The following is a 27,753-nucleotide window of genomic DNA, read 5'->3' as shown; positions in this document are numbered from 1 at the left end:
TGGAATTTACCAATGTTTGAAAGAAGGCCTTGGGCAAATTGTTCCATTCTTGGACAAGAGCAGCTTCTAAAGCAGCAATTTTGTGCATCTGTTGTCTCCGATACAGACGTTGTCGAATCTCATCCCACACATGTTCTATCGGTGCCATGTCCGGAGACATGGCTGGCCAGTCCAAGACATTGATGTTGTTAGCAGCCAGGTAGTCCATACTAAAACGGGCGGTATGCGGACGTGCATTATCCTGTTAGAAGTGCTGAAGTTGTGGGTGCACTCAAAACATCGGAACAACAATTGGTTGCAAGACATCATCACGGTAGGCTATAGCATTAACGCGACCCCTGCAAATGTGTAGGGCGGTCCGGTGATGAAATGTGAAGCCTCCCCACACCATTACACTTCCCCCACTCCATCGATTCGTTTCGAAGATGCAGCAGTCTGCAAGACGTTCCCCAAGAGGCCTCCACACACGTTGACGGCCATCAGCGTGATAAAGATGAAAGCGACTCTCATCACGGAAGAGCACACTTTGCCAGTCTACTCTCCTCCATGTCTGGTGTCCTTGAGCCCATATCAAACGCCGCTGACAGTGACAGGCCATGGAATTTCACGCGAACGATACCAATCGGTTACATGCGGTCGCGCCACCTGAAAAACACGCAACCGATTTCCTGGTTACGCAAATTGAAATGTCGGTTACGTTAACAGATTTATTCACATTTGATCAATTTTTATACAGGATGACTTTTGACACAGGTCTAAATTATTTGTATTATAGCACAAACTCCATTCATTCATTCTTGGCATTTCATTTCTCCATCTTACCGGTACTTTGACAGATCACGTATTTTGACACCACGTAGGCTATTGACCAGTTGCAAGCAGGTTGATTTAAAAATGCCCCTCACCCCTAATTCTTTAAATGATTAGTTATGCCATAAATATTTGAAAGCGTACCTTTGATTTTCAAACACAAAATGAGAAATGAGTTTGACTTTTTAACATGTCGGCTATATTTCCAAAGAATTTACTACACGTGTTCCTTTCAGTTTTCACTAGAGCCATGCTGTAGTACCAATGACCCGTATGTATGTCGTCAACTTTGACCCCCTCCCCGACATCGCTCAAGCGATAATGTAAACGATTTTACTGCCCTGTCTATTTTAATATTATTTCATGACATCAAACTATTCTGTTTCCTTTTGAGACTGTGTGTATAGAGTGCCGAGGTTTATAAATACTGTTTGTCAATCAGTCATTAGGTGAATGCCTTGATGGAGATCGAAGATGAGAATTTTATGCTTAGGGTAAGTAGAGATAAGCAGTTTGATTGGTTGATGTTTTGTGACACGATAACTTTAATTTTAATTCAGTGAGAATGAGGACACTTGGTGTATAGCTTTATTAAATCAATACCTTGACTAAGTTCGATAATGAGCATTTTCTGTTCAAGGTAAGCAGAGCGATTAGCAATTTGATTCGTCAAGACTTTGGAACATAATAACTCCTTCTAATTGAGGTAGAATGATCAAACTTGGTGTAGGTCTGCATTAGGTGAATGTCTTGATGGAGTTCGATGATAAACATTGTCTGCTTACTGTAAGCAGAGATAAGCAATCTGATTGGTTGATGCTTTGGGGCACGATAACTTTGGTTATAATTGAGTGAGAGTGATGAAACTCCGAGTATAGATTCATTATATCATTACCCGTACATAACTAGCATACGAAAATTAAAAGGTAGCTAGGGTGGGTCTGTCGTTTAGATTGATCATTACCTTGACTAAGGAACGATCAGCAATTTGAATGGTCTTTGGAACGTAACAACTCTGCTTTTAATTGAGGTAGAATGTTTAAACTTGATGTAGATGTTCAATAAGTGAATGTCTTGACTGAGTTCAATGATTAATATTCCGAGCTAAAGCTAAGCTGAGCTATGCAGTTTCATTGGTCGATGCTTTGGGACAAGATAACTTTGATTCTATCTGATAGAAAGTGATGAAACAGAGTGTATAGTTAATAATCCATTTGATTGCTTGATACTTTGAAAAAAATAAATGTGCGATTAATTAATATGTCTCATCTAATTATTTTGGGATTTTGGCGGGGGACATCAGCCTCACTGTTGGCTTGTTTAACATAGTTTAATAAAGTTATTTCACAAGTACTCAGTGCTTCTACATTTGTAACCATTTGTTATATATGTCAGAAAAGGACTGCAGCAAGCAAAACCTCAAAGAGATGACGTCCACAAAATATTGAAATTGGATTACTGAAATTATGACTCAAAATTTATTAAAAATTTGATAGAATTAAACCCATTTAATAGTTATAAAACCTTATTAAAATGCAAAAAATCTTGAAAAGTGACCTGACAAATTTGGATATTTGGAAACAATTGTTTGATATCTATATGATCAGGCACACCCCCCACCCTCCCCCAATGGGAACAAGTACGTGCCACCGTAAGACAAAATCCCCTCAAATCCTTAGTTGTTAAATAAATATTATACCTAGCTGTCTTAAATTTTTTTGCGCCTACGGCACCCGATTCCATCATTATATCATTCAATATGTTGGTTGGATCCAAATATCATAATTTTAAACAAATAACTAGAACTGTGATGCAGTGATGACAGGTTTCACAGATGCTAGGTTACCCTTGAACTGACGTCACTCCAGGTACCAATGGAACCATTAAACAGCTTTCCACATGAGCATTGCACATATGCTGTAAAATGGAAACAGAATTAGCCAATAAATTCAGCAATAACACTTCCATTTATACATTTGTTAGTAATGTTACATATGTCATAAAATAAACAGCAGCAAACGAAGACTCGACAAAATATTTAAATTGGATTACATATCTAACCACTTTGAATGAAAGAAAAATTGATTAAAAATTGAACAGAATTAAACCTTACTTAAAGATACATTATGGGAGATTAGATAACGAGCTGGCAGTTCTCATTATAATAGTTAAAAACTAAATAATGTAAAGGGAATTTGCTGAAAATTTCAGTCATATTGATCCACTCTGAACCGAGATTTTAGTGATTGAATTTTCGGCCTAGCGTGGATCATCATTATCAAATAACACACTATGAATGGATCATCATTACTAAAGTCGGTACGATAAAAAAACATAGTCTCGACTATCCATTTCATGATTAAATTATGAATGGAAGTCGAACAGCAAATCGGAACCTAATCCAGTAAACATCGCAGGCTAGCGATGACATCGAGAGTTGATTATGGTCTGGATAAGTTAATTAATGTCTAATTAATAATTTAGATAACATTTCAGGCCTAAATATTAACATTAACATTAAAGTATTTATATAGCGCCTAAACACCAAATGAATGGTTCCAAAGGCGCATGATTGATTAAGAGATCCAAAGTGTAATTGTTTGAATATGTCAATTGATTCAGAGTTCTTCAGGTTGCTATTAGATGAGGTTGAATTCCATAGTTTAGAAGAGAATTAGAAGGATCGTCTAATCATTTGAAGGTTGGATTTTGGGATGACAAGAAGGTCTTTATCTTCTGAACGGAGAGACCGACAATAAGGTAGCTTTGATATTAATTCTCTTATGTAATCTGGGGCTAAACCGTGTAATGCTTTGTAAGTCAACAGGAGAATTTTGTATTCAATTCGGGCTCTGATTGGCATCCAGTGGAGTTCACGCAAAACGGGAGTGATGTGGTCTCACTTCTTGGTGCCAGTGATGAGCCTTGCGGCAGCGTTTTGAACATGTTGGAGCCTTTGGATTTGATGGTCAGGAATTCTGTATAATACTGCATTATGATAGTCAAGTTTAGATATTACAAGAGACTGGACAAGAAGTTTGAGGTTATCTAAGGAGAGATATTGTTTGATTCTACTCAGTTAGTGTATTTTATAAAATGAAGATGATGATACAGCAGATACTTGTGGTTGAAATGACAGGTTTTTATCTAAGACTATTCCTATGTTCTTTACTTAACAGATGGCTCAATCTTTTCACCACCAACTGTTATGTTGCAGTCTCTGATTTGTTGGAGCTTCTGATTTGTATGAAATTGTCTTGTAAATGCCACCCATTACCTACATAAGAATAAATATGCTACCACACGGACGATTTAGCTGCTTTGTGGATTTCCTTTAAACAGCGCTCGATGTTTGTCTTGGATGCCTGCTGTGTGCCGGGATGAAAGCTGATATATAGCCGAGTGTCATCGGCGAATAAGTGAAGGTTTAATCCATACTTGAGTGCTATCTTGCTCAGAGGTTTGGTGAATATAATAAACAGTACAGGACCTAATACTGAACCTTGTGGTACTCCATAGAGCAGGGTCCTGTCTGTTGAGTAACTACCATTGATAGCACTTTCTGCTTTCTGTTGGTTAAGTATGATTTAAACCAATTAAATACTGTTCCTCTTAAACCTATTTCGCTCCAAAGTGTATTGAGGAGGTCAGCTGTGTCCAAGGTATCGAACGCTGCCGACAGGTCTAAGAGTACCAGAACAACGGCTTTCTGTTTGTCAATCTCAACATAAACATCATTGACAATTTTGATGATTGCTGTTTTGGTGCTGTGGTGTGGCTTGTAAGCGCTTTGGTAAGCGTTGTCTAGTCTGTTGACGAAGATGTAATCATTCAACTGGAGAAGCACACATTTTTTCAAGAGTTTTGACACATAGCTTAAGATGCTGACAGGCCTGTAGTTTTTGAGACAGTTACGATCCAGTGTGGCTTTTTTGATTAGTGGTGTTATTGTAGCATGTTCATCTACAATAGTTCATCTGGGAATATACCAGTTTGAAGGGAACAGTTAATGATGGCTAGCAGAGGTTGAATAAACACATCAATATGGTTCTTTAGTAACCATGTAGGCAAAGGATCTAAGTTACAAGATTTGGTTTTTGTTTTCTTGATGATGTTACGGAGTTCAGGTTTTGAATAGTTGGTGAAAGCGCAGAAAGTGGCAGAAGAAACATCTTTGTAAGGCGAGGATGGTGCCTTACATGCTGTCTGAGTTGTTATTATATCTAATCGGATTTTCGATATTTTGTCGTGAAAATATTGTACAAAGGTCTCAGCAAGGACCCCTGGTAAGTCATGCTCAGGTAAAATGTTTTTCGACTTTGCAGTGTTCAGAAGATCGTTAGCAGTTGAATAAAGTTTTTTCGGATTGGATTTACATTCGTTGATCTTATTATTGAAATAATTCACTTTTGCGTCTGCCACTAACTTCTTCACATTGTTTATTTCAAAATTAAAAGACTGTTTATGAACGTGCAGTCCTGAAGACAACCATGTATGCTCTGCTTTTCTACACTTTTTTCTGGCTTTTCGAATATCCCAACTGAACCATGGGCAACCATCTTTGATAACCAAAGTAGTTGTTTTCTCTGGTGCATGTTTATTGAGGGCAGATGTAATGACAGTATTATAATTTACAATCAATTGTTCAGGTGACACGGATGTAGATCTGTTGGAAAAAAGTTTATGTAGATCACTTTTAAACTTTTCAGAATCAATATTCTTGTATTTTCTAAATTTGAAAGTTTTTGTAATTGGGACTAGGTTTGCTATTTCAAGATCCGTTTGATTGGTTATAACCAAATCCAGTGTGTGTCCTAGGCAGTGAGTTTCTCGGTTTACATGCTGGTGCAAACCAAAAGATTCGAGTAGTGACATGAAGTTCTGCACAGATGTGTCATTCAAGTCGTCTACATGAATGTTAAAATCCCCTGCTAGAAGCAGCTTTCCAGTCTCTAAAATCAAGGTTTCCTAGAATGTGCCGAATTCAAGAAAGAAGTTTGTTACCGGAAGAATACGATTAGAGGGTTTCTCTTTTACAGAAAGACCTGCAATAGGCAGATTTAGCTCTTGCATAATATATGTTTAAAAGCGAAAAATCTTAAAAAGTGATCCTGACAAAATTGGTTATATTTCGGCAAGGAAAATGTTAGAAACACTTTTTTGATATCTATATGATAGGATTGATTCATTCTATTTGGCCATTGGAATCAAATATGTGACCCCCCACAGCATACTGAGTCACAATGAGGAAATTTTGAAAATTGAGTTATTGTTATTTTCACATTCTCCAACTCATTACCTTCAATTTGATGTATAGTTTGTTTGAATTGGGCACAAATTGACTGAGCTGTGGCCATTAGAAGCTACCCAACTCATAAAGGTAAGTTTTGAAAAAAAGCAAGTCAAAGATTTGGTATGTTCCAAAACATAATCCCATAGCAACAAGGCCATTTATCTGCTGTTTTCTCGTTGAATATATCTTTCCATGGGTTTTCAGGGGTGCTGAAGACGAAAATCGTAGTAAAAATTTGATCCAACTATTTCCCCAATTTATTTGCTATAATTTGTCGTTTAATATGTTTTTTATTTAGGATTTCAAGGGTGCTGACGACGAAAATCGTAATAAATGCACTCCTTTCGTAACGAAAAAATCCACAACACATACGGCATAATATTCACATGATAGTGTTATACTGAAGAACAATCTATACATTAGTAGTCTGTTGTGTATAATATAACTTTAGTGAGATTAACAGTTAATCTCACCAATTAATTAGCACCTTAGTGCCAGCTAGTGGTCAGGAGATTAAGATTGTTGATTGGATAATCATCAAAGAAGCCGCAACAGCTGTACGCGTGTTCATTTAACACGTGAATTAAAAATAAGATTTTGCGTGTACGATAGGTCTATTATTATTTTCAGGTACTGTGACGTTATCAAAATATGAGTCCCTATAGAAATGTCAATTTCATAGTCAATGCTTCGTTCACTTTCGTGCATTTTGGCTTTGATGTAAATATCAACATTATTCAGAGGATACTCAATGGCAGACTCGAGAATCGTCGCATTTCGGCTCGTTGATCGTTCTCATTTTTTCGACCCATTGTGATAAGAGAATTTTAAACAATAATATCCCAAATGCATTCCTTACTTTGCATGCCGTATGGAGAAGCGACGTTAAACGGAATTCAGCTATCAATAAAATTCTCTTCGTAAAGAACATTATTGGCCATTTTGTTTATTTCCATTTAAGGCCTATAGATTATTTTTTAAAGATGATATGAGATATCAAACAATCACCACTTGGATTAATTATTCTGAGTAAATAATGAGTTGCCCACAGCTTTATCATTGACCCGTGACAGTTGATTAGTAATAGTATTACTCAATGACACACACCCGCTTGTCGATTAATTTACATCATCAGCCACGTGGTTTCGATTAACACTTAACGGCAATCTATACGATCAGAATGAATTTTTTTTTCTGCCACTTATCAGAGTGAGAATCGCATGTAGGTACCCAAAAACATTGTCAAAACCAATAATTTATCGATAATGTCTTGCACGCGGTGTCCGGGCCAATCAGCAAAGGAGTTGTGTGGACAGCATGGCAACAGGCGGAGTTTATTTATATTTTTTTATAAACTAGAGATGCTCCGCTTTACAACGATGCCAATTGTTATGCAAGAGGAATGACCAGTCGTCCCACTGCGAGCGAAGAAAAATAACTAATTTTACTGAGAATTTTGAGAAATAGGACAGATTTAAGAATACGGTACTCTTACAAAACGTTCAAATACAGGTGTTTTGAAATGTTTTATTGCTATTTTGATCTTCTGTGTCAATAGATAGTATATTTATAGACTCATTTTTGTGAAAATCTCAATTTCGTTCAAAATCAATATTTTCACTTATTTTGTCTTTATCTCATTATTGATTCTCCCGCATTTTGACTCATTTAGATGCGGCCGGTCACATATAATTTTATATGAACCCCAAAAATGTCATTTCCTTTCAATATGGGAAATCCCAAGCTTTCTAACAGTATTCAACATGGTGGCTGTTTATCTATCAGAAGCTGAGTATTTCGTGTGTGAAATACCTATTGTTGTTAGATTTTTATCCATAGTTTTAGTGGAAATAGGGCAAAATAGAAAAGGGTGGGATGATTCAGAACCAAATTTTGTAGAAATAAAAAAAAGAATTTTGTGAAAAAAATGACTGGTATGTAATGTGTTCTTAGATAGTATTAGTAGCAGATAATCATAAAACTTCAAAAACTATTTTATTGTTAAAATCCACGAAGACAGCGTAAATAAGAATAATAATTCGAGCAAAAAAAAATAGTGTTTCACACAAGCTATATAGAAATTTTGTAGAAATAAAAAAAGAATTTTGTGAAAAAAATGACTGGTATGTGTTCTTAGATAGAGTTAATAGTAGATAATCATAAAACCTCAAAAACAATTTTATTGTTAAAATCCATAAAGACAGCCTCAATAAGAATAATAATTCAAGCAAAAACAATAGTATTTCACACAAGCTATGTAGTGTGAAACCCTAATTAGCTATCGTTAATGAATTCCGCTAAACAGCATGAATAAACAGATTATAAAATAAACGTAGAACCTTAATTGTGAAGTTAAGATATTTAGCCACATGATCATTTGACAAAATAAAAGTACAAAAAATAGAAAAGAATTGTATGCTCTTATTTTGAAATGGTCTTTTATGTCAGACTGAATTTAATTTCAGGGTAATTTTTCTCGTTTAAAAGAAATGACAGGATGGTATGGTAGTAAAGTTTTATATTTTGGTGATCATGTATATAGTGATTTAGCAGTAAGTAATTTATTATATAAATCATCCAACATTCTACATATTTTTATACGCCCACATTTTCATGTGGACGTATATTGTCGTCGCCCCTGTCTGTCTGTCCAGTCTACAGGTCACAATTTTTATCCGATTTCAATGAAACTTGAAATATAGGTTTATCACCCTAAGATCTTGGTTCCTTTTGATATTGCCATGTATCAGACTGTAACTTCATAGATTATTGCCCCTGATTGTACGTAAAATCACGTTTTTAGATTGTGAACACTGTAGAGGCCACAATTTTTATCCGATTTGGTTCAAACTTGAAATGTATGCTTATAACCCAAAGATCTTGGTTCCTTTCGATATTCGTGCATATCAGAACGTAACTTCCTGAATTATGGTCCCTGATTGTACGAAAAATCGCGTATTTTGCTTGTGGACCCTATAGAGGTCATAATTTTTATCCGATTTAAAAAACTGTATTATTATATCCCCGTTACACCCTAAGGACGACCGAGTTCGAATTTCGTGAAAATCGGCCCAAAACTGACAGACAAAATGGCCGCCCTTAGTTCTCAAATAGCGTAAAAATATGGTATATCAAGGTTGTGGAGCCTATAGAGGTCACAATTTTTATCCGATTTTGTTGAAACTTAAAATATAAGTTTATAACCCAAAGATCTCGGTTCCTTTCGATATTCACGCATATCGGACTGTAACGTCCTGAATTATGGCCCCTGATTGTGCGAAAAATCGCGTTTTTAGCTTGTGGACCCTATAGAGGTCATAATTTTTATCTGATTTAAAAAAAACGTATTATTATTTCACCGTTACACCCTAAGGACGACTGAGTTCGAATTTCATGAAAATCGACCCAAAACTGACAGACAAAATGGCTGGCCTTCGTTCTCAAATAGCGTAAAAATTTGGTATATCAAGGTTGTGGACCCTATAGACGTCATAATTTTTATCCGATTTTGTTGAAACTTGAAATGTAAGTTTATAACCCAAAGATCTCGGTTCCTTTCGATATTTGCACATATCGAATTATAATTTGCTGAATTATGGCCCTTGATTGTAGGAAAAATCACTTTCTTTTTAGCTTGTTCTCTATCCATCTCTCGAAAATGTGGGTGTATCCTGCCTGGCAGCCGCTGGTTTTTAACCTTGTGAACCCTCGAGCGACAAAAGTTATCATTCGATCTGTATGAAATTTATATGCATTATTTAAATGAGTAGATCGAAAAAGACTGTCAAATTTCAACAATTTCTGTAAGTTAAGATCTTTGTTTAAGTCTTTATACGCCTACATTGAAATGTGGTCATATATTGTCGTCGTCCTCGTCCGTCCATCAGTCCGGGGTCCACAATTGCTTGTGGACGCTCTAGAGACTAAAGTTGATATCCGATTGACTATAAATTTATACACAGTGTTTAGAATGCTATTGATTTGCAGCTATTTCCAATAATTACTGCCAGTGTTATGTCCCTTAATCACTTTGAAAAATCTTGTGGACACTCTAGAGTAGGGTGTTTCATATTTGAACTTTTTTTCGCGATTGAACTCTACCATGTGCCATGCGTTTCCAATTGGGTCCAAACTCATCACCAGCAAATATTATAATTTTCCTACCAAAAATGGCGGGCCGCCGCCATTTTGAGTTTTTCACCAAAAATGACTCGATGTGAAATTTTTGAAAAAGTCGGAAAAAATACTTCCCGTTACAGTAGAAAGATAAAACGTGGCACAATGCATCGAAAAGGCACAGAGATGTTCTGCGATTTATTTCAGAATTTTAGCATCAAAATTCAGGAGGTTTGCAATTTGGCATTTTTTAGAAAAAAGTCTTTTTCTGTAGAATTTGTTAAGACCACGATTATTAAACTCCACCATGATGTCATAAACAAACCTATCTACACAAATGGAGATTACTAAAGAACTAAATTAGTTATACGGGTTGTCCTCGATGAATATTTGATCATACAAGAGAGACAGAAACCATTCAAATAATCACAAAAGTCATTTAATAATCCAGACGAGCCAAAGTGTGTTTCAAATAGTCAGGAAATTTGGTGTGATGCTAGAAAAAATATGTGACAACACTTGTTGACTGCCGTGACAACCTAGCTGCTGTGGGCGTATATTTCGTTGCCTAGCAACCTCTTTAGAACCTTGTGAACCCTCAAACGACGAAAATTATAAACTGATTTGTATGAAATTGTCTTGTAAATGCCACCCATTACCTACATAAGAATAAATATGCTACCACACGGACGATTTAGCTGCTTTGGGAGTATGTTTCATTGCCTAGCAACCTATCTTTTGTACAGACAAAATATATAGTAGATGTCTTTCATTATTTCTGGTTATTTTAGGATCCATCTTTAAAACATGGTTGGAGGACAGCAGCCATTATTCCTGAATTAATGGTTTGTTTTTGTACTTTATCTTCTCTGGATATAGTATATATATCTAAATGTATATTTTATGCCAGTACCTGACAAAAAACATGAATTTCTGACTGATGGAATACCATCAACTGCCAAATATCAGTTATGTCCCCTTATAAGAGCACCACTACTCTTATTAAGATCTTAGTTGTCTCTAGAGAAATCAATCTCGGCTTCCAGAGATAAGTTTACCCTTTGTTTATCTCTGGGAAAACTCACCGGCCATTTTGAATATCACAAATATCTAAGATAGGGGCTCAAACTTGCGTTTCTTAAGAAATTTCACGTAGTTAGTCGAATCACTCACATTGCGCGCTAAAAATAGTTCGCGGTAAATCTTCAAATCGGCTGTTTTCGAATTAACTTTTGATGTCAAGATGTGGAAATGTTCCAAGGATCATTAATATGTAACTCATGCAATGAACCGATGCCTAATTGTCGGCAGCATTTCATTCAATCAAATCCAACCAATCAGGAGTCACTGGGGGTGGAGCTTAGGAACAGATTTAAGACTGATTAATGGCCGGCGAGTTTTCCCAAAGATAAACAAAGGGTAAACTTATCTCTGGGAACCGAGCTTGTAGAGAAATGTTTGTCGAAATATTATATTGAAACACATGAAAATATAACTATGAATGATAGTACACATTCTTTGCATGAACAGTTCTTCTGGTAGCTAATCTGTCTTGATATGTAAAACTAATAAATTTATATTTTAAAGTGTCAAACTTTTGTTAATATGGGACTTGGTTTTCGTAAACACAATTAAAATAAAACATGTGATTCCAAAGTATTTTAGAAAGTTAAAAAAAAATGAATTGTTCATGTGATGTTACTAAGTTATTGTTAAATTCAACATTACTGTATAAGATTATTTGAAATTGAGCCAGGTGGTAATATTTCTACTCTAATAAGAAGGTTTGGTTTTGTTTTCCCCTTCGAATTTGAACAAAACCAATTATTTATAAAACGGTTACCATGGTAACAGGAAACAATAGTTTTATTTGGGTGATCCAAGAAATATCACTTAAAAACCAAAACAAATTAAGTTATGCAAAATTATCTTTTGTGGCAAAAAACATATTTAAGATGTGGAACCATCCCCCCAAAAAAATAATATATGTTACTAAAGGAATATGTTGATAATAAATTTTTTATACGCCCACATTTTCATGTGGACGTATATTGTCGACGTCCGTCCGTCCACAATTTGTTTGTGGACACTCTACAGGTCACAATTCTTATCCGATTTTGACGAAACTTGAAATATAGGTTTATCTCCAAAAGATCTCGGTTCCTTTCGATATTGGCATGTATTGGATCGAAACTTCATGGATTATGACCCCTGTTTGTACGAAAAAATCACGTTTTTAGCTTGTGGACACTATAGAGGTCACAATTTTTATACGCCCACATTTTCATGTGGACGTATTATGCCGTCGCCCCCGTCCGTCCACAATTGTTTGTGGACTCTCTACAGGTCACAATTCTTATCCGATTTCGACGAAACTTGAAATATAGGTTTATCCCCAAAAGATCTCGGCTGCTTTCGATATTGGCATGTATCGGATCGAAACTTCATGGATTATGGCCCCTGTTTGTACGAAAAATCACGTTTTTAGCTTGTGGACCCTATAGAGGTCACAATTTTTATCCGATTTTGTTGAAACTTGAAATGTAAGTTTATAACCCAAAGATCTCAGTTCCTTTCAATATTTGGGCGTATCGGACAGTAACTTCCTGAATTATGGCCCCTGATTGTACGAAAAATCACGTTTTTATATTGTGGACCCTATAGAAGTCATAATTTTTCTCCGATTTAAAAAACCATTCTATTATATCACCGTTACACCCTAAGGATGACTGAGTTCGAATTTCGTGAAAATCGGCCCAAAATTGACAGACAAAATGGCCGCCGTTCGTTCCCAAATAGCATAAGAATATGGTATATCAAGGTTGTGGACCCTATAGTGGTCACAATTTTTATCCGATTTTGTTGAAACTTGAAATGTAAGTTTATAACCCAAAGATCTCGGTTCCTTTCGATATTCATGCATATCGGACCGTAACTTTCTGAATTATGACCCCTGATTGTACGAAAAATCACGTTTTTAGCTTGTGGACCCTATAGAAGTCATAATTTTTATCCGATTTAAAAAAACGTTCTATTATATCACCGTTACACCCTAAGGACGACTGAGTAAGAAGTTCGTGAAAATCGGCCCAAAATTGACAGACAAAATGGCAGCCATTCGTTCCCAAATAGCGTAAGAATATGGTATATCAAGGTTGTGGACCCTATAGTGGTCACAATTTTTATCCGATTTTGTTGAAACTTGAAATGTAAGTTTATAACCCAAAGATCTCGGTTCCTTTCGATATTCATGCATATCGGACCGTAACTTTCTGAATTATGACCCCTGATTGTACGAAAAATCACCTTTTTAGCTTGTGGACCCTATAGAAGTCATAATTTTTACCCGATTTAAAAAAAACGTATTATTATATCACCGTTACACCCTAGGGACGACTGAATTCGAATTTCGTGAAAATCAACCCAAAATTGACAGACAAAATGGCCGTCGTTCGTTCTCAAATAGCGTAAGAAAATGGTATATCAAGGTTGTGGACCCTATAGAGGTCACAATTTTTATCCGATTTTGTTGAAACTTGAAATGTAAGTTTATAACCCAAAGATTTCGGTTCCTTTCGATATTTGCGCATATCGAATTGTAATTTTCTGAATTATGGCCCTTGATTGTAGGAAAAACCACTTTCTTTGCCTGGCAGCCGCTGGTTACAAATTTTGGTACCCCACAGATTATTATTTGCACAAAATTTCATTTTGATGTAGGGGGTTGAATGGCCGAATGTTTAGCACGCGCGCACTGTATCATACGGTCTGTCATTGATTCAACTGGTGGGGTTTCGATTCCTCGGTTGTACGTGACAAGGAGTAGTGTCACCTGTCCAACCTCGTGGGTTTTCTCCAGGTCCTCCAGTTTCCTCCCACAGCTAAAGACCCCTACAGGCAAGCGAATTATCAAAATAAAATTGAACCATGTGTTAGTCCCGAAAATGTAGGTAAAGTGACTGATCATTTTTACGTAAATTTAACATCATGTTGTTATGTGGGTAGATGTCAAAGTTTTGATTCGATTTTGATGCAAACCTAAAATAAATGGTTATATTCCAAAGATCTTGGTTCCTTTCGATATTCATGCACATTGGACTGTAACTTCATGGATTATGGCCCCAGATTGCATTAAAAATCACCTTTTAGCTTCCGGACCCTCTAGAGTTAACAGTTTTTATCGGATTTTAAAAAACATTTAACAATAACACTGTTACACCATAATGACAGTTAATTGTACGAAAAATTGCGTTATTAGCATGTGGAACCTCTAGGGGTCACAATTTTTATACGCCCACATTGAAATGTGGTCGTATATTGTCGTCGCCCCTGTCCGTCCGTCCGACGGTCCGGCGTCCACAATTGCTTGTGGACGCTCTAGAGGCTAAAGTTAATATCCCATTGACTTTAAATTTATACACAGTGTTTAAGGTCATGAGATGAAGAAGCCTATTGATTTTCAGTGATTTCCGATAATTACTGCCAGAGTTATGGCCCTTGATCACTTCAAAAAATCTTGTGGACTCTCTAGAGGTCAAAGTTAATATCCGATTGACTTTAAATTTATACACAGTGTTAGAGGTTATGAGACGAAGAAGCCTATCGATTTTCAACGATTTCTGATAATTACTGCCAGAGTTATGGCCCTTGATCCCTTCAAAAAATCTTGTGGACGCTCTAAAGGCCAAAGTTAATATCCGACTGACTTTATATTTATACATAGTGTTTAAGGTCATGAGACGAAGAAGCCTATTGATTTTCAGCGATTTCCGATTATTACTGCCAGAGTTATGGCCCTTGATCACTTTGAAAAATCTTGTGGACACCCTAGAGGCCTAGGTTAATATCCGATGGACTTTAAATTGATACACAGTGTTTAAGACCATGAGATGAAGAAGCCTATTGATTTTCAGCGATTTCTGATAATTACTGCCAGAGTTATGGCCCTTGATCACTTTGAAAAATCTTGTGGACAAAGTTAATATCTGATTGACTTCATGCACAGTGTTTAAGGTTCATGAGACGAAGAAGCCTATTGATTTTCAACGATTTCCGATAATTATGGCCCTTGATCACTTTGTGACGCTCTAAAGGCTAAAGTTATCATCCGATTGACTTCAGATTGTTACACAGAGTTTAAGATCTTGAGACGAACAAGTATATTGATTCTCAATGAATTTTTATGTCTTGAACAGCTAAATCCATGATATTAAAAGTTTTGCATACAAAACGTTAGCATGTGGCAGAACTTTATAAAAACAAACAAATTCTAATGGTTTTCTGATAATTACTTCTTGAGTTGTTGCTCTTAATCAGATTTTAGTGTATTATAAATGTTTCATTACCGAAAAAAGTAAAAATATGCGACAACTTTTGTTGACTGCCCGGACGATTTAGCTGTAGTGGGCTTATGTTTTTTATAAATTTAATAAATTGTAAACGGTGAGTGCGCGTCTTTTTAGTCATCATGCAGAAATATTTTTCGGTAGTAGAAAAAAAATTTTTTGCTGGATTTACTCTCTATATTCCCGTGGATATTCATATTGTGCGCTAACCGCTGAGTATGCGATAGATTAAGGTTCATATTTTTTATACGCCCACATTTTCATGTGGACGTATATTGTCGTCGCTCTGTCCGTCCGTCCACAAGTGAACAGTCTACAGGTCACAATTTTTATCCGATTTCAATGAAACTTGAAATATAGGTTTATCACCCTCAGATCTCGGTTCCTTTCGATATTGGCATGTATCGGACCGTAACTTCATGGATTATGGCCCCTGATTGTGCGAAAAATCACGTTTTTAGCTTGTAAACACTGTAGAGGTCACAATTTTTATCCGATTTGGTTTAAACTTGCAATGTATGCTTATAACCCAAAGATCTTGGTTCCTTTCGATATTCGTGCATATTGGAACGTAACCTCCTGAATTATGGCCCCTGATTGTACGAAAAATCACGTTTTTAGCTTGTGGACCCTATAGAGGTCATAATTTTTATCCGATTTAAAAGAACGTATTATTGTATCACTGTTACACCCTAAGGATGACTGAGTTCGAAATTTCGTGAAAATCGACACAAAACTGACAGACAAAATGGCCGCCGTTCGTTCTCAAATAGCAAAAATATGGTATATCAAGGTTGTGGACCCTATAGGGGTCACAATTTTTATCAGATTTTGTTGAAACTTGAAATGTAAGTTTATAACCCAAAGATCTCGGTTCCTTTCGATATTTGCGATATTTGCACATATCGAATTGTAATTTCCTGAATTATGGCCCTTGATTGTAGGAAAAATCACTTTCGTTTTAGCTTGTTTTCTATCCATCTCTTGAAAATGTGGGCGTATTCTGCCTGGCAGCCGCTGGTATTTTCAATAAATGCAACTTTATATATATGGTTAGGCAATACAAAAGACACATAAGAGAAACGTAGATCATAGGGAGCACACACCCTTATCTAAAGACCTGCTAAAAACACACGGTCGAATGTTAAATCTCACGGTAAAACCGTTTTACTTCCCAAATTTTGATTTAACACGTACGTGTCTGATAAAGCCTGTTGGTTCTTGATTATACTCCTTTTGGTGCAGTTATCGCAACTAGCGAGAAAACACGCCAATTAAACAATACACACCATTGACATTCATTACCGGTCGGTTAAAGATGCATTATGGGAGATTAGATACACAGCTGACAGTTCTCGCTATAATAGTTAAAAACTAGATAATGTAAAGGTAATTTGTTGAAAATTTCAGTCAAATTGGTCTGCTATGAACCGAGATATCAACTTTGTAAATTTCCGCCTAGCCTCGTTCATCATTACTAAAGTTAGTACGTTAAGAAGCATAGTCTCGTTTATCCATTGTTTTGATTTAATTATCAATGAGCGTTTGCAGCATATAGGATTCTAATCCAGTCGATATCGAAGGCTAGCTTTGACATCGAGAGTTGATTATGGTCTGGATAAGTTAATTAATGTCTAATTAATAATTTAGATAAGATTTCAGGCCTAAAGAAAGACCTGCGATAGGCAGATTTAGCTCTTGCATAATGCATGTTTAATTAACACACATCTACAGAAAACGCACCGTTGCACAGTTTTTCACCCCTAGCATTAATTAACTCACCTCTCAGACATTTTTTCAGCCTTGTTAATTAACGCACCATATTTACATCTTTAACACGGTAATAGTTAGTCGGGAAATTAATTTTCTTTCGATAGACGTACAGATAATGCCCAAGACATAATTTTCTAAAAGGGCTGTGCATAGATTGACCTCTTAGTAGTTCTCAGTGTAAACTTATACACAGTGTTCAAGGCCATGAGACAAACATGTATATTGATTTTCAATGAATTTTTATGACTTAAACAGCTACAAATCCATGATGTTAAAAGTTTTGTATACTAAACGTTAGCATGGGGCAGAACTTTATAAAAAAAAACCAAATTCTAATGATTTTCTGATAATTACTTAAACATACATTATGGGAGATTCGATAACGAGTTGGCAGTTCTCACTATAATAGTTAAAAACTAGATAATGTAAAGGCAATTTGCTGAAAATTTCATTCAAGTTGATCCACTATGACCGAGAACAAAGCGATTGAATTTCCGCCAAGCCTTTATCATCATTACTAAAGTCAGTACTGATAATTACTTCATGGGTTTTTACTCGTAATCAGATTTTGATGTGTTGTAAATCTTCTCCCATTACTGACAAAAGAATAAATATGCGATAACACTTGTTGACTGCCCGGATGACTTAGCTGCCATGGGCGTATGTTTTGTTGCCTAGCAATCTATCTTTATCCAATTTTGATGAAACTTAAAATATATGTTTGTATCCCAAAGATCTGGGTTCCTTTTTGATAACTGTGCGTATCAGATTCAGACGGAACTGCCTTGATTATGGCCCCTGATTGTACGAAAAATCGGGTTTCTTTTTAGTTTGTTCTCTGTCCATCTCTTGTAAAATGTGGGCGTATTTTGCTTGGCAACCGCTTGTTATATCAAATGTAATATTTGCTGTAGGGTGAAATAGAGAAGTTAAACCAACCGGATTATCAATATCAAGTTAAATGGTTGGTCACTTTACAAAATCTTATAGAAGATTCACAGGTAGGTCTAGTCGAAAGCTATTTCTTTTTAAGTGCATGTAGAAGCATACGCTTCATCCTTCTGAAAACCAGATGCCACTTCTCATTGATTTTGAAATTTCAATTGGGTAATGTTGTCATATCTGGTGATGCGAAATAATGATGTGTTCAATAGACAGGGGACTATTAAAATCTGTCTGTCCGTCCATAACACTTTTTGTGACACAATAACTCTCCTTCTAATTCAAGTAGAATGTTCTAACTTGATGTAGTTGTTCATTAGGTGGATGCCTTGATGGAGTTCGAAGATGAGCATTTTCTGCTTAGGGAAAACAGAGATAAGCAATTTGATTAGTTGATGCCTTGGGACACGATAACTTTGGTTCTAATTAAGTGAGAGTGATGAAGCTTGGTTTATAGTTTCATTAGATCAATACCTTGACTGGGTTCGATTGTGATCATTTTCAGCTCAGAGTAAGCAGAGCAATAAGCAATTTGATTGGTCGTGACTTTAGAGCTTGACAACTTTGATTCTAATTTAGTCATAGTGTTGAAATTTCGTGTATAGTTTCATTTCATCAATACCTTAACAAGTTCGATGCTTACCATTTTCTGCTTAGGCAAAGTAAAGATTTCAATCTAATTGGTCGATACTTTGAAACACAATAACTCTCCTTCTAATTGAGGTGGAATGTTCAGACTCGGCGTAGGTGTCTATTAGGTGAATGTTTTGACAGAGTTCGATCATGCACATTTTCCACTAAGGATAAGCAGAGATAAGCAAATTGATCATGATTGGATGAAACTTTGGAACATGATAGATTTTATACACCCACATTGAAATGTGGTCGTATATTGTCATCGGTCTGTTGGTCCGGCGGTCCGGTGTCCACAATTGCTTGTGGACGCTCTAGAGGCTAAAGTTAATATCCGATTGACTTTAAATTTACACACAGTGTTTAAGGTCATGAGACGAAGAATCCTATTGATTTTCAGCGATTTCCGATAATTACTTCCAGAGTTATGGCCCTTGATCACTTCAATTAATCTTGTGGACGCTCTAGCGGTCAAAGTTAATATCCCATTGACTTTAAATTTATACACAGTGTTTAAGGTCATGAGACAAAGAAGCCTATTGATTTTCAGCGATTTCCGATAATTACTGCCAGAGTTATGGCCCTTGAATACTTTGAAAAATCTTGTGGATGCTGTAGAGGCTAAAGTTAATATCCCATTGACTTTAAATTTATACACAGTGTTTAAGGTCATGAGATGAAGAAGTCTATTCATTTTCAGCAATTTTCGATAATTAATGCCAGAGTTATGGCCCTTGATCACTTCAAAAAATCTTGTGGACGCTCTAGAGGTCAAAGTTAATATCCGATTGACTTTAAATTTATACACAGCTAAAGTTAATATCCAATTGAGTTTTAATTTATACACAGTGTAAGGTCAAAGTTAATATCCCATTGACTTTAGATTTATACACAGTGTTTAAGGTCATGAGACGAAGAAACATATTGATTTTCAACGATTTCCGATAATTACTGCCAGAGTTATGGCCCTTGATCACTTCAAAAAATCTTGTAAATGCTCTAGAGGCTAAAGTTAATATCCGATTGACTTTAAATTGATACAGAGTGTTTAAGGTCATGAGACGAAGAATCATATTGATTTTCAACGATTTCGGATAATTACTGCCAAAGTTATGGCCCTTGATCACTTTGAAAAGTCTTGTGACCTTCTAGAAGCTAAAGTTATCATCCGATTGACTTCAAATTCATGCACAGAGTTTAAGGTCTTGAGACGAACAAGTATATTGATTTTTCAATGAATTTTTATGACTTGAACAGCTAAATCCATGATGTTAAAAGTTTTCTATACTAAACGTTAGCATGGGGCAAAACTTTATAAAAACCAAACATATTCTAATGGTTTTCTCATAATTACTTAATGAGTTGTTACTCTTAATCCGATTTTAATGTATTATAAATGTTTCATTACCGAAAAAAATAAAAATATGTGACAACTCTTGTTGACTGCCCGGACGATTTAGCTGCTGTGGGTGTATGTTTCGTTGCCTGGCAACCTATCTTTGTTCTAATTGGGTGAGAGTGATGAAACTTGGTGTGTGGTTTCATCACATTAGTATCTCGACTATGTTCGATAATGAGCATTGTCGGCCTAGGGTAAGCAGAACAATAAACAATTTTGATTCTAATTGAGTAATAGTGGTGAAACTTTGTGTATAGTTTCATTACATAAATACCATAACAAAGTTTGATGCTGATCATTTTCTGCGTAGGCAAAGTATAGATTCATTCTATCAATACTTTGACTAAATTCGATGATGAGAATTTTCTGCTTGGGCTAAGTAACCATAAGCAATTTGATTGGTCACAACTTTGGAACATAACAACTCTAAAGTAGAATGTTTAATCTTGATGTAGATGTTCATTAGGTGAATGTCTTGACTGAGCTCAATGATTAACATTTCCCGCTAAAGCTAAGCAGAGCTAAGTTATTTCATTGGTCGTTCCTTCGGATAGGGAGAGTGATGAAACTTAGTGTATAGTTTTACTACCAGGTACTTCAAAACATTGTTTGAGTTTGATCGTGAACATTTTATGCTTAGACTAAGTATAGATAATCAGTTTGATTACTCGATACTTTTGAAATGTGCAATTAATTAATATGTGTCATCTATTTTGGAGGTATTTCGGCACTCTGGGCTTGTTGATATGAATGTTAAATTTGTCGCGTATGGAATAGAATGGATGTTTTGAATGGCATTTAGTAATTTGGACATAATCAAATTAATAGAATAGAATTAAGTTCAACGTCTCGTCAACACAACTTATATATTAAGTACAGGAGAACTGCACCAAACAACCAAACAGAAACCCAGAAGATAAACCTGTGATAAGACATATCCCACATGTAAGAAAGAAACATCAAAAGTACTATCAAATCAAGTGAATGGATCCAACAGGATCGGCTGTAAGTTTACGCTGTGCTGTACCATTCATGACCTTGATTGTTGTGATCAGGTTGGGTTGAATATATTTTATTATTTTTAGCATCAAATCAGTCCTGGTTCTAAGGCTTTAATACAAGAATGGTTAGCTGAACGAGATGAAATAAGGTATAGCATTACAAACAATAATTATATTTAATCTGTGCAAAACTGACAGTGTGTGTATCTAGAAATACCAGAATCTATTCATAACTCACATTACTGTATACGTGTACAGGTAAGGCCATTAGTGCACATATTCTAAAATCACTCCAGTGTAATTTTCTGGGGCAAAGTGTCTTATTTTTAGCAGTCAGAGGCGGAGGCAGATTTTTAATGAAGAATATGGAGGCTTGTCAAAATATCAACAGTGATCTACTGGCCTGCAATAAAGTTGTCCAAATAGACATATTTCTGGATATGAAAGACGGAAAATTGTCGTTCAAGGTAGTTGTAGTGTATTTGAACAGGAAGAAACTATATATGTGTCTGACGGTTTTGATACACCAAAAACTGTCAGTTCTCAACTTACAATCATCATCATCATGATTATCCTGATCACTTTTCAGTTAGTGCATTACTCATGTCTTCTTGTATTGCTGAGCGTTTTGATATGTCACAATCAATGGCAAGCATTGTGGACGGGGTGGCTATAATATTAAGCCTCAGAGTGCGAAAAATGGAACAAATATGTGTTATAGGTCTGTCTTACTATTTTCATGCTTAGTTTCGAGTAAATCAAAAATTTATCTCTATTGTACAGCAGTACTCTTGAGATTTTTCAGGCTATGTTCATCCCTCAATTCGGACAATGACCCTATCCAACTGATATTTAATAATTACATTATTGATTAACAAGACATGAAGAGATAGTTTGTAAAATGGCTACAATACTCCATGTCAAGTTGTAGGCCGATTCTGATCTCTTAGATAATAATTTTTATACGCCCACATTTTCACGTGGACATATATTGTCGTCGCCTCTGTTCGTCCAGACGTCTCTCCGTTGTCCACAATTTCTTGTGAATGCTTCAAAAGTTATTATCTGATTGTTTTAACATTGATATATGTGGTTTACATTAGTGAGATGAAGAAGCCTTTTTAATTTCAATAATTTCTGTTCATCACATCTAGAGTTAATGGCCCTTGTTTCATTTTGTTGAACCTTGTGAATGCTATTACGCCAAAAGTTATCATCCGATCTTTGTGAAATTTATAAGCATTATTTAAGTTAGTGAAACAAAGAAGCATATTGAATTTTATTACCTCTAAGAGTTATTGCCCTTGTTTCACTTTGTTGAACCTTGTGAACGCTCTAATGCCAAAAGTTATCATCCGTTCTTTTTGAAATTTTTATGCATTATTTAAATTAGTGAAACACAGAAGCCTATTGAATTTCAGCAATTTCCGTTTATTATGTCTAGAGTTATGGCACTTGTTTCATTTTATTGAACCTTAGGAACGCTCTTGTGAAATTTATATGCATGATTTAAATTAGTGAAACGAAAAAGCCTATAGAATTTCAGCAATTTCTGTCAAATTACTTCTAGAGAAATGGCCCTTGTTTCACTTTGTTGCACCTTGGGAACGCTCTAACATCAAAAGTTGTCTGCCGATCTGTATGAAATTTAAATGCATCATTTAAATTAGTAAAGAGAAGAATCCTATTGAATTTCAGCAATTTCCGTTTATTACTTTTAGAGTTATGGCCCTTGTACACTCTAACCTCTAAAGTTATCTGCCGATCTGTATGAAATTTATATGTGCCATTTAAGTTAGTAAGAGTTATTGCCCTTGTTTCACTTTATTGAACCTTGTGAACGCTCTTATGCCAAAAGTTATCATCCGATCTTTCTGAAATTTATATGCATTATTTAAATTAGTGAAACACAGAAGCCTATTGAATTTCAGCAATTTCCGTTTATTACGTCTAGAGTTATGGCACTTGTTTCACTTTATTGAACCTTAGGAACGCTCTTGTGAAATTTATATGCATGATTTAAATTAGTGAAACGAAAAAGCCTATTGAATTTCAGCAATTTCCGTCAAATTACTTCTAGAGTTATGGCCCTTGTTTCACTTTGTTGCACCTTGGGAACGCTCTAACATCAAAAGTTGTCTGCCGATCTGTATGAAATTTAAATGCATCGTTTAAATTAGTAAAGAGAAAAATCCTATTGAATTTCAGCAATTTCCGTTTATTACTTTTAGAGTTATGGCCCTTGTACGCTCTAACCTCTAAAGTTATCTGCCGATCTGTATGAAATTTATATGTGCCATTTAAGTTAGTAAAAAGAACAATCCTATTGAATTTCAGCAATTTCCATTTATTACATTTAGAATTATGGCTCGTTTCACATTATTGAACCTTGTGAACGCTCGAACGCCGAAAGTTATCATCCAATCTTTGTGAAATTTATATGCATTATTTAAATTAGTGAAACCACGAATCCTTTTGAATTTCAGCAATTTACAATAATTATTTCTAGAGTTATGGCCCTTGTTTCACATTGTTCAACCTTCTTAATGCTCGATTTATGAAAGTTATCATCCGATATGTATGAAATTTATTTGTATCATTTGAATTTATGAAACAGGGGTCTATTGAATTTCAGCAATTTCCGTCGATAATTTCTAGAGTTATGGTTATCGTGAACCTTTTGAATGTTTGAATGACAAAAGTGATCATCTGATCTGTATGAAATGTTATATGCATTATTTAAATTAGTAAAACGAAAAAGCCTGTCAAATTTCAACAATTTCTGTAGATTACTTCCAGAGTTGAGACCCTTGTTTCAGTTTGTAGAACCTTGTGAACCCTCAATCGACAAAATTATAATCGGATCTGTATGGAACTGTCTTGTAAAGACCCCCAATTACCTACAAAGGAATAAATATGCGACAACCCTTGTTGACCCTTCGGACGATTTAGCTGCTGTGGGTGTATGTTTCGTTGCCTGGCAACCTATCTTTAGCTTGTGGATTCTCTAGAGGTCACAATTTTTTCCTGATTTTAAAAACCGTTTAGATATATAACCATTCTACCATAATGAAGGTTGAATTGGAATTTCGGGAAAATTGAAATGAAACTGCTGCTCTCGGTAAGCAAATTGTGTATAAGTATGTAACACAAAGGTTATGGACCGTCTAGAGGTCACAATTTTTATCCGATTTTGATGAAACTTAAAACATATCTTTATATTCCAAAAATCTCAGTCCCTTTTGATATTTGTGCATTTCAGACCATAACTTTCTGGATTATGGCCCAGATTGTACAAAAAATCGTTTTAGCTTGTTTGCAAAATGTGGGCGTATCTTGCATGGCAACCGCTTGTTAATGTAAGGTGTCCTAGACCATAAAGATAACTTGTGATACTAAAGATGACAATGGGTATAAAAGTTTCTAGCACTGCATTGGTTAATTCCCTCAATGCTTGGGTTAAAGCATTATGTCATGGTATAATAATATCTTTATTTCAGAGATTTTACAAAGGCAAAGTTTAATCCAAGATTTGGAAGTTTGTTCCGAACCTACCACAATCCAACTTATTTTTCCCGTCGATTGGGTCGATTTGCTGATCTCTATATGTCTAGTCTTGTAAACCTTTTACACTATTCTGTAGATCACACATTTTATCCGCGACGTAGTTTACTACCTCATGAACCTAATCCATTTTAAACACTTTCTTAAAGATACATTAGACCTACTGAAGAGCTAAATTTGCCTATTGCAGGTCTTTCTTTAGGCCTTAAATTTTATGTAACTTTTTAATTAGACATTTATTAGCATGACAAGACCATAATCAACCCTCGATGCCATCAGATGCTCAAAACTAGATTATAACAGCTTGTCCATTAATTAACGATTTAATTTAAAAATGGAGAAGCGAGACTAAGACTGGAATACACCAGTACCGTATGGAAGGGTATCGCTGCCAATATTAAATGCTCTGCTAAAATGTCTTTTCGATTGATTATATGTAAAAAGCACAATGTACAAATTCCTAATACCGGTAATGATAAAGTGAAAATACCTCCAAGGCCAAAGTTAAATGAAACATACATTATGCAAGAGCTAAATCTGATTATTGCAAGTCTTTATTTAGGCTTCAGATGTCATAGAAATTATAAATTAGATCTTTATTTACACAACAAGCACAAAATCAACTCTGTAGACCCACGGATGGATTTAAACAGGATTTCATTGATTTATTAAATTTTTAAATGACATTGTAAGCAGACATTAACCAGTACATTGACATCCTACTCCCGGAAATTTTAGATCAAGGCTAAATGATAGAGTGTACGAAGCGAGGCCGCTGTTGAGCAAGGCCGCATGTCAGTCAATTTGATTGAAAGTACCATATATACGGCCTTGATATTATGTTTAGTTGTGGTTAAAATGAAAGTTTGGATGTCGGTATTATACGCTCTTTTGTCACTTGCGTTTACAGAAAAATTATGTAAATCGATAAACATCGGAGCTAAGATCACCCCAGTTGAATTGCAGCCCCATCGGATCACTGTTTCCTATTTGTCTTCTTTGGGAGTTACGTAGGCCTACCAGTTACAGTACAAGAGCACACGCAGGCTAACAAGAAGTCGGCTATAATTTCGCTTCTTATCTATATATTAAAAGTCTTATTTTTAGTTTGTAGTAAAAATAAATGTGATACGAATTGAATCGCAACTCCGTCTCAAACCGAATAGGCTAACGGTACAACAGCCACTGAAAATGTTACTTGATAATCGAGATTATGTAGGTGGAGTTAGCCTGTCAATCAAACGATCGGCCATTCTCGGAGACAGTGAAGAGAGAGTTGACTCCCATTTCTAGTCAAAAATTACAATCTTGATAACTTTGTTCAGAATAAAGTAATTTGACTGAAATTTTCAATATATTATTTTTTCATCATCTATTTTTGAAATGTTATAGCGAGAATGGCCAACTCTCTATTAAAATCTCCCATAATGTATCTTTAAATTAAAACGTCAAATGACAAATGTTTTATTGGAAAATGCTGGTTTTCTTTTTTTGGACGCGTCAACATTTTAAATTGCTCTCATTACATTTTACATTTGCGCTCTGTCGCATCACATTTGTCCTTCACGCTTTCTACATAGGATCTTACGCACAACATTATATTTGATATTATGCAAATGTAGGATATCACATGACTTATTAACATAAACGGAAACAACACCGAGATAAACAATTAGTTTACTGTTTGACAGCGACATATTTCTTTCGACAAAACAACAAAGATTTGTCTTTCTCTTCTAAAGTACATAATCGTGAATAGATTCAAAGAAACATACCTTTCCGTATTAAACACTCACCACCGTCCCCCTCTCTCTCTCTCTCTCTCTCTCTCTCTCTTAAAGAGAGGAATAACTACACATTTTCAATATAGATATGCAGAATTCTGGATTAAGCTCCGCATCTTTAGTTTACCCCCCCCCCCCCTTCAACTTAACTTTAATCTTTTATGAAAATATGAATGTGCCAAAACATTATTTGCATATTTAAAAAAAGCAATGAATGTGCTTGTCAGTGATATGTAACATGATATCTGGATTTTCGTATTAAGACCCCTACCCCCGTCATTTAATAGGGTTTCTTGAAATATAGGTTTATCTCCAAAAGATCTCAGCTGCTTTCGATATTGGCATGAATCGGATCGAAACTTCATGGATTATGGCCCCTGTTTGTACGAAAAATCACGTTTTTAGATTGTGGACCCTATAGAGGTCACAATTTTGAGCCGATTTCGTTGAAACTGGAAATGTAGATTTATAACATAAAGATATCGGCTCCTTTCGGTATTCGCGCATATCGGACCGTAACTTCCTGAATTATGACCCCTGATTGTACGAAAAATCACGTTGTTAGCTTGGGGACTTTATAGAGGTCATAATTTTTATTCGATTTAAAAAAACATATTATTATATCACCGTTACACCCTAAGGACGACTGAGTTCAAGGTTGTGGACCCTATAGAGGTCACAATTTATATCCGATTTTCTTGAAACGTGAAATGTAAGTATATAACCCAAAGATTTCGTTTCCTTTTGATATTTGCACATATTGAATTGTAATTTCCTGAATTATGGCCCTTTGATTTCGTATTAAGACCGGTATTTTAACATGGAATACACACGCACGCACGCACGCACGCACACACACACACACACACACACACACACACACACACACACACACACACACACACACACACACACACACGATTTTAGTACCATTCAAATACGTATTTGCCAGACAATTATTTACATATTTACAAAAATAGATGAACGCGCTTTTCGCTGATGGGTCATTCCATATCAATTGGACCAATGGTGCAAATATGACCCCCTCCAAACCCCAAACTTATTAAAAAAAAAAAAATATGTTATAGTATAT

General features: G+C 35.5%; 1 protein-coding gene across 3 annotated transcripts in view; it reads left to right on the top strand.

Annotated features, from left to right (window-relative positions):
- LOC126808779 (5'-nucleotidase domain-containing protein 3) overlaps positions 1 to 27,753 on the top strand; it is a 457,910-nt gene that overhangs the window by 213,526 nt on the left and 216,631 nt on the right. For 2 of the 3 annotated variants that reach the window (XM_050533755.2, XM_056100816.1), the window contains 5 exons: positions 8,569 to 8,655; positions 11,011 to 11,064; positions 18,252 to 18,338; positions 21,397 to 21,461; positions 24,813 to 25,281. In XM_050533755.2, the coding sequence (XP_050389712.1) occupies positions 8,569 to 8,655; positions 11,011 to 11,064; positions 18,252 to 18,338; positions 21,397 to 21,461; positions 24,813 to 25,011 (492 nt within the window). In that variant the 3' untranslated portion in view covers positions 25,012 to 25,281. Of the gene's footprint in view, positions 1 to 8,568; positions 8,656 to 11,010; positions 11,065 to 18,251; positions 18,339 to 21,396; positions 21,462 to 24,812; positions 25,282 to 27,753 lie in introns of those variants that run through there. The other variant, XM_050533756.2, reaches the window with a different exon arrangement.

Source organism: Patella vulgata, chromosome 1 (assembly GCF_932274485.2).
Source record: "Patella vulgata chromosome 1, xgPatVulg1.2, whole genome shotgun sequence".
In the NCBI taxonomy this organism is placed as follows: domain Eukaryota; kingdom Metazoa; phylum Mollusca; class Gastropoda; family Patellidae; genus Patella; species Patella vulgata.
Note: the sequence above shows the minus strand (reverse complement) of the source record. Positions and strands in the feature narration are given on the sequence as shown.